The sequence below is a fragment of the Bombus pyrosoma genome, linkage group LG15 (genome assembly GCF_014825855.1).
Source record: "Bombus pyrosoma isolate SC7728 linkage group LG15, ASM1482585v1, whole genome shotgun sequence".
NCBI classification, from domain to species: domain Eukaryota; kingdom Metazoa; phylum Arthropoda; class Insecta; order Hymenoptera; family Apidae; genus Bombus; species Bombus pyrosoma.
The window spans coordinates 4,278,238-4,286,858 of NC_057784.1; the positions used below are offsets into that span (position 1 = coordinate 4,278,238).

The following is an 8,621-nucleotide window of genomic DNA, read 5'->3' on the forward strand; positions in this document are numbered from 1 at the left end:
CTTTGAAAGAAAATTATATAATCGTAGACAGGCCATATAAACAAGTATACTATAATATATATGCGTAAATGATAAGGTTTCTGGAGTGGATGTACGTATCTTCGCTGGGGGGCATGGTTCTATTCAGTTAATTATATATCGACCTTATCGAGCATTATCGTGTTCGTGTTATCGCGAGCACGAGCCACTCGACCGAAATCAATTTTGGGTATCTCCAAGTTGATTCGTGAAACGAAGATCTGGCAATTCTGAATGATCCACTAGACTGTGCATTTTATAGAATAAGTACATTTTTATCTCACTTTCAAATTTCTATACCGGTTATATAATCTTGCGATATTTTGTTATCTTTTTAACGTTATTATATACTACGCCATTTAATTTTCCTATTCGCATATAACGTACAAGAGCATAGAAAATATCCAATATCCATAAAGTATTCATTCTAATATCTACTAAGTATTTGTATACTTTTTCTTATACAGAATATATATCATATTCTACAATCTATAAATTAGATCGTTTTAATGTATCTTTTAATACAATTTATAAATTAGATTGCTTTAATGTACCTTCTAATATAATCAATAATGTAGGATCTATAATCTATAAATTCTAGGTGAAATATCTGCTTAGGTTCCCTTTCTTTGAATGTATCTGTAAAAGTATAAAAGTGCATATTTGTCCACAGTCTATAAACGACTATATATTCGTGGAAAAGCTATGAAAATAGATTAATTGACGGATTAAAAATAAATGAGCCATATATCGAGCTTAGTCTATTTGAACAAAAGAATATTACTGTGATAAGAAAAGATGGAAAAATTACTTTATTGTCAAGCTTCGGGGCAATACATTTTATTTATTACAGGATACACTTGACGATCCCAGATTTATCTTCCTAGAATTTATTTCGATGACTTCTCGGTAATAGAAGATAGGTGACCAATTATATCCGGAACAAAGCAGATGATGTTGATACCGACAGGAATTACCAATCGCTTGATACCGCTTATCAGAAACACGTTGTTACATGAACGAGACCTAATGTTATTATACTGGTTTGGCAGCTCGTGGTTGTTTCTACGAGTTAGAATCAAGAGGAACGCGACTCCTTGTGGGCGTATGCTCGCGCCAAGTATAACAGTGGGAACAAATATGAACCGTTCAGAAACCATATCGATTAACTCCACAAATTGAAAAGTGTAGAAAAGCTAAGATGCTATAATCGCTATGAAATTCATCTTAGAATTTACCACGACTAGACTGCGGATTTTTATTTAATATTTCATAATTTGATGTTTCGTACACTTTCGCAATTTCATATTCTTACGAAGGAAAAAAACTAAGGGAACAGAATTTACATAGTAATTCGTTTCACTTGAGATGCTTTACATATTTTTCTGTATTATCCGCGTTCTCTGGATCTTTGTACCTTAGTTAAGAGATTCATAAATAGTGGAGTTAATTAGTTCGGCTTTTAAAAGGCTCATATTACACGATCGCTTGTATCGTGCCAGTGGTGCCAGCGAGTCTACACTGTTCGTTTGCTTATCTTCGTGCGATTCTCCCTTATCTCGTGTAATCACGCAATTTGTTCTTTTCCTCTTGTATGAAAACAAACGACGGCTTCTTCGAGACAAGAGCAAATATGGAAATTCTTTGTTTCTAAATCATTTTTCACTTTGAAATCACAGAAAGATAGAATTTAATCTCTATACAGCGGCTGATGAAGTTATTTGAACACTTACCATAGAAAATTGTTATGTACATTTGGACATTTAGTTTGTACTATAACGAGACACGACCATCGTGATTACATTCGAAACAACCGGAAAATGTGTGTAAGTATGCGTATATAGAGCTCACGATATATTTACTGCAAACGTTTAATTAAATATCGAGACTTATAGTTACGCCAGATATCTTGTGATTTTTACATGTATTTTCAGACTTGTTTCAAACTTTATCAACATAATCATGACAGTCGTGTATCATTACGAAGGCAATAAAATTTTAAAATATTCGATATAACACATATAGCGTATTCATGAAAGACGTCTACAAGAGTTCGAATACTTTCGCAAGCCACTGTATATTCGTATAGTTTTCTCATCTTAAATTCTTCAGGATTGTTGGAGAAAGGAAGTTTCAAGCTATAGAGCTTGCCAATTTAAAGATCACTTCTCGACCTCCTTATAATCATCAATCAGAGCTATGACGTTGTCGCGAGCTTCACCGAAGGAATCTTCCTCCATGCCTTCACCTACGTAATGGTGAACGAAAGCTCTTTTCTGGAACATCAAGTCGAATTTCCGAGCAAGCATCGACCATCTATATCTGATAGCGGTATTGTTGCTGGCCATCACTACCGTCCTCCTCGACTTCGCCAGGTCACCTCCGGGAACTGTTGTAGTCGGCTGATAGTTAATTCCTACCTATGAAAGTAATCATTTGAATTTCAGAATTCTTAACAAAATAAAATATCTTGTTCTTGCCATCTCTAGGTTTTAGAAACACGCTTTATATCGATTTACGTAGCGATATTGAATCGTCTATTATACGGCGGTTGGGATGGAAATTATTCGAAGATTTTTCATTTTTTACAATCTAAAATACACTGTTACATTAGAGGATTTATGTGTATATACATATATAGTCTAAGAAGGGAATTTGGGAAGGGACTTTGATAGAAACTAATTAAACTATTAAACTATATATGGCATCTATTTTACCTTACTATGTAACTTGCAAGCTATGGTCGGAGGAGATTTGTGATTAAAGCAGTTAAAGTTTGAAGGAAGGTGGAAAGTTGGGTGGAAGTTTATGAAGATACGAATGATTCGATGGTAAAGGTTCGGAAGAACGTTAGTAATTCAAGAAAGGTATTTTGCTCGACTACCATAGCGCATCTTTGAAAGCCTTTGACATTTTCCACGTGAGATCTGAATACTAAAGCTCCTCGCGGTAAAACTTCGTTTAGACTAGTCAGGTTGCTCGAATTCAAACGACTTGAGAGAATATTTCAAGTGAAACATGTAAATAATAACTTCACGGCAGAAAAATTGTCTGCCTGATTCAGGTAACCAGGCTAATCCGAAAAAGGTTTAAAGATTCAGAATTATCGAGAATTCTATCCTTAAATCGTCTATTTTATTTCGCCAGATTAAACAAGCTCATAAATGATTGTACAAGAAACGGAATTATCTATTCGGAGTTTAACGTACCAATTTTTATCGCTAACAGACGTCAACGTTGTGCGTATGTTAAACAACGATGTAGAAATTCGCTGCATCATTTAACAACGATCCAGTTGCTTGTTGATCGCGAGTAATTGTTTGTTGCAAAATGAGAAAGGAAAAAAGCTGCGCAATTACCTTGAACCCAGTCGGACTCCAAGTGACGAAACGAATCGACTTCGCCCCCTTCAACGACGCGATCGTTCTATTCACATCATTTGGAGCCACGTCTCCACGATAGAGCAAACAGCAACTGGTGTAAGCTCCTACGCGTGGATCGCACGACACCATCTGAAATTTATGAAACGAGATGATGAAACTTTGGTGGATGAATACAGTTGCGATGAACGAATCGCGAAGATAAGTAAGAATAATAAAATTTCTGGCACAAACGAAGCCATGGAAGCTTCTATTGCTCAAAGTGGGACGAAAATTAAACATAAAAGAAAATTGTATCGCAAGCTCCATTCGCGAAGAAATCCTGTTTAGCAACTTCTCGAGTATACGTGAATTTTCCTGAAGAAGATTAGGCAGAAGGAAATTCTATATACGAAAATGTAATATTTGAAGATCATTAACATATTCCAAGTTGCTTGACTGTCAGGATTCTTAAAGATCTTTTACAGAACATCGATTATCTTCGAGATGTTTCGACTTTTACTTCACCTGATTGGAAGGTTCGAAGCAACTGTAGGTGATCTGTTGGGTGGTAATTTCGGAATGCATTGCTTTTCTGGGAGAGATGAGCGGAGCGTACGTAGCCAAAGTGAAATGAATTCTATGATACGGCACCAAATTTGTTTGTAGTTCTTCGAGATTAAGATTTATGGCACCCTCGAACCTCATCGAAGCTGTGATGCTTGAAACAACTTGAGCCATCAGGCGATTTAAGTTGGTGTAAGTTGGACAATCAACATCCAAGTTCCTATAGGGAATAAACAACAGGGCGATGCAACAAGTTACTGATCTTTATTGGTTTAACGCTTTCGCTGTTTCCGGCGTCTATATTAGTCGAATAGACGAATCTTTTTAACAGTAAATGCGTTAATTAATATACCTGGCGCAAATGTTGTATAAAGCTTCGTTGTCAACGAGGAAGGAACAATTCACGTGGTCCAATGCACCATGGGTAGTAAGGACTGCGTTATAGGGTTCCACGATAACGGTGGCAATGTTAGGTGATGGAAAGACAACAAAGTCTAGAATGATCGTCTTAGGATAATTCTGTGATAGATGTTCGAGTAACAGCGTGGCGAAACCACTTCCGGTACCACCGCTCATTGACCTTTACAAACGTTGAGTTTTAACCAAATTAAGCTAACATAATTTAACGAGTAGTACGTCTTTCGTACGTCATTAGACTACGCATATTTGTTTATGTAAATTCATAATTTTTTGAATATAATTAAAACGTTAGAAGCTAGATGAAAAATTGTTTTACGAAGTAAACATTATAGAGAGTATTATACTTTGGATATCTATGTATGCATTTTCAAATTTCTCATAAATGCATAAACATACGCATTCTAATTCCGACAAATCTTTGAGCTTTTATATAATTTTTACTCCTACTCTTTCGTCAAAATTCAGTAACCTGAATACGATAAATCCAGCTGGCTTCGAGCATGTTTCCCATATTCTACAAACGCGATCCAACACAAGGACGATCGCCTCACTACCGATGGAATAATAACCCCTCGCGAAATTGTTCGATGCGTCTTCTTTCCCAGTGATCAATGACTCGGGATTGAAAAGATCTTTATAAACGCCAGTCCTAATCTCGTCGATCACAGTGGGCTCTAAATCGACGATTAACGTGCGTGGCGTCAATTTCCTTGCCTGAAAATGAATTTCCATGTAGTCAGAGTGTTTGCATTCACTTCAGTGATATTTTTTTTATCGAAATTCGATAACGCATAATGCACGTAATACGCGGCAGAAGTGAAAGATAACAAAATCACGTTGAAGGCTTTCAAGTAGTATTAAAATCAGAAAATCAATAAACATATATTTATTACATTTTTCTGCTGTGATTTTCAGATAGCAATCCTTATTTTCGAACGTAGAACAGTTTGCCGTTAATTATCTGTATCTACTCGAGAATCAGCCAAGTTCACGTATACTTGACAAGCTTTGAAACTCAATTTTCTCAAGAGTAAAGCCTCCAATGCAATTTTTACAGATTTTATATACTTGATTTTTATTTCATTTTCAATAGCTCTTTAATCTTATTTTCAGTGGTCATAGAATCTTCTATCGATTTCATTTCCAACACGAATTACAGTATGTAATGTATTTATATACGCCACAGTGTATATTAATATTTGAACGATCGCTTATTATATATTTTCTCACTTGTGTTTCTGAAAAAAAAGCATGCATAGAAGGGTCCATTGGATAATAGCCCTGGCGAAGAGAACCGTTTGGGGACACACCATGTTCCAGACAAAATAATTCCCAACAAGCATTTGCTATTTGCGTGCCAGCCTGTCCTATGAAAATCGTTATTATTTCACTTGGTCCTTCCATCCCTTAACCATACTCCAAATTATAAATTTCCGATGAATTTCCATTTGCGATGAATGAACAATGAACGCCTCATGTTTCAAGTAACATGAGATTACGCCAGAAATTTTGATCATTATCTTACATTTTTTTTTTTTTTTCTTACTTTCTAACGAAACATTTTTATTTATATATCTGTCAGAGTGACGAGTTCAAAAGACAGTGAACCTGTTCGTTTATGAAAGAATGTCAAATTTTTCGTCATATCCATAGCAATGTAAAAAATATTTGAACGAATCTGTAATGATAAATCAGGGATGAGTGTCTGATTCGGGAAATGTTTATTGCGTGACATTACATAATAAATAACAAAGTTTCTCAAACGTTACCTACGCCTTCGACGATAATTTTTTAAAGTGCGCAATTGCGAGAAGATTGCGGATTAACAATGGTTAGGTACATTTTTACATCGACTCTGTACAATCTCATGGAATATCCATTACTGTGTTACATATTTACTCCTAGTTACGAACATTCAGCTGGCAGTACCTTAATCTATAAATCAACTACTTTGTTATTCACATACATGGACGTATGATGTTTGTAAATCCATTTTTGAACGAAATACACATTTCGTGTTTCATTGATATGTATTTTGATCCCTTTGAAGAACCCCAAATGAACAAAAATAAGTACTGATATACATTAAGTTTGGATACGTTACATACATCATTTCTCCTCATGTTACGAGATGTTAATTGTAATATATTTGAACTTCAAAATTCTACGGTAAGAGAAACTGAATACTGTAGCAATTTGTCATGTTGATTTTTGTACTATTACAGACCTGACTTAATTTTGTATACAGTATCTGTATCTTATTTGGCGAAATATTTTAATAAAAGAGTCACGTTTGTCGTACAACACTTTATGTCGACGTAAAGTCAAAAAGTGGCATCTCAAGAGGAGTTAAAGGTGGCAAAGGCGCAAGTCTTAAGGAATGTGCATTATCTAGTCTAGTTTCGTCATTAAGGTTAGCAGACACTGCATGAAGTTGTTCGGTCAACTGTCTCACTTCCTCTTCCTTTGCCTCCAATTGACTTAGCAAGCTACCAACCAGACAACGTAATTGGCAATTAACAGTTTTGAGTTCCTCTATAACAGTGCCTGTATCCTTTGGATATTTGAAAGCTTTGTCCTCGTTGCTAGGTAGTAAGATTAGACTTAGAAGACTATCCTGCTCTTCGATGGTTCTATATATAGCTTGCCGTAGAGATCCATCAAATTTATCATTTGCAAACTCAGATGTATCTTTCTCAACCTGTTTAGCTGCTTGTTTGCTAAGAATTTCCCTTTGTTGATTTTCCAATGTAGTTTTGTACTCTTCATATTGTGCTTGTTTCATTCTAAAAAGTAAATTTTCATAAGAACAAATATCCTTCGCAACGTATAGCAAAAAAAGAGATGATTATTACCTAACTACAGCAGCTTGTCTTTTATGGTAATCACATTGAAGGGCCAGAGATTCTAAAGTAATGAACGAATGGAAAGAGGAAATGACAATTGGCTGGGTCTGACTAGGTAAGTTAGAAGTCTTCAAACGAACAAATCTAGATTCCAGTTGTGCGTGTGCCTCTGTTAGAAGATTAGCCACAGCTTCGTGACACTTGGCTGCCTCTTCGAAACGACCTTCTTGCAACAATGCCTCTGCTCTCCTTTGTCTTTCGTGTGCCTTTGGTAGAAGAATTTCATATCAATATTTATACAACACATTAATCAAAAAAGTCTAAACACTAACAGTACCAAACAAAATTAACATATGACATTCGACAACTCAATATCAAAATACGACGTAGCTTGCACAGTCGTATGTTTTTGTAAAATTCAGTCAACTAACTGATGCAAAAGTACATAGCGATTAATATTTGAATAATGCATAAACTACGCGCATATGACAAAGGTGAAATTATTAGTCACATATGACGATAAGATATTGAAAAAAATACAATGACATTTACCGCGTTTAGGATTGATGTCTCCATGGTTGATCAGCTGATTGAATCACAGAATAAAAACAGAGAGGCAACATGTGGGTTATTTTCTATTACGGTAGAAAGTGACGTACTTACCGACCGAGTATACAGAGTAGTGTGCAACAAGTTCAAACGATACGGACAGTACCGGACAGAGAGAGCGATAGTGTACCCCAAGTATAGAAAAATGTTAGATTGAAACCTCCTGCATTATCTATACATTCAAGGCTAATGCATTTAGCTCTCAAGTATTGCTCTTAATGCTATTTCATCTATGTTATACTAAATGTAATTGTTTATACGTTACTTGTGGTACGAATGTAGAAAATGGAACGAGGTTGGAGGTCACTCTGGTAAAGTGTATTTCATTCTGGTGGATCCATTTTCATCCTCGTGGATCGAAATAATTTATTAACATATAAGTATGTACTGGATAATTATAGATGTAAGTATATAAGCATATACATCCACTTCCGATCACGATCGATGAAATTATGTATGTCTTTTATGCATCTGGATTTCCACGCAATAGATATTGAATTTCTATGCAATTATACTGTAACTAAATATTGTATTTCTTACAAAAAAGGAATTGCATAGAAAAAAAATGAAAAGCCTAGCATTGAACTTCAACTAAGGCATACAGATGAAATATCATACATACCGTTAAAGAGATTCAGGAATTTTATATAAATCACTTAGATCGTTTTCTTTTACGAATGTACGTATGTCCGTATATATGTCTATGCTTTAGTGAATAAATATTAAAAAAAATAAAATAGTCTGCGATATTACCGATCGACGATAACGGTAATTTTGTACATTGCATTTTTTATTCTTAAGA

At 35.2% G+C, this 8,621-nt stretch overlaps 2 protein-coding genes across 3 annotated transcripts; both read right to left on the reverse strand.

Moving 5' to 3' along the window:
- Positions 1-807: 807 nt before the first annotated feature.
- Positions 808-6,275, reverse strand: LOC122575419 (tubulin alpha chain-like). Its single transcript, XM_043744299.1, has 7 exons — positions 6,134-6,275; positions 5,595-6,042; positions 4,834-5,078; positions 4,297-4,524; positions 3,906-4,164; positions 3,378-3,530; positions 808-2,438 (listed from the first exon to the last, which is right to left on the reverse strand). Exons 2-7 carry the CDS (start codon positions 5,766-5,768, stop codon positions 2,181-2,183), a joined length of 1,317 nt encoding a protein of 438 aa, XP_043600234.1. The 5' UTR covers positions 5,769-6,042; positions 6,134-6,275; the 3' UTR covers positions 808-2,180.
- Positions 6,063-8,222, reverse strand: LOC122575425 (nuclear receptor-binding factor 2-like). Of its 2 annotated transcripts, XM_043744312.1 has the most exons (5): positions 8,085-8,222; positions 7,874-7,991; positions 7,763-7,796; positions 7,220-7,476; positions 6,063-7,150 (listed from the first exon to the last, which is right to left on the reverse strand). In XM_043744312.1, the coding sequence occupies exons 3-5, from the start codon at positions 7,784-7,786 to the stop codon at positions 6,673-6,675; spliced, it is 759 nt and encodes a 252-aa protein (XP_043600247.1). In that variant the 5' UTR covers positions 7,787-7,796; positions 7,874-7,991; positions 8,085-8,222; the 3' UTR covers positions 6,063-6,672. The 2 variants fall into 2 exon arrangements, with proteins under 2 accessions (XP_043600247.1, XP_043600248.1); XM_043744313.1 differs by lacking the exons at positions 7,763-7,796; positions 7,874-7,991; positions 8,085-8,222 and adding an exon at positions 7,543-7,718.
- Between the last annotated feature and the right edge of the window lie 399 nt (positions 8,223-8,621).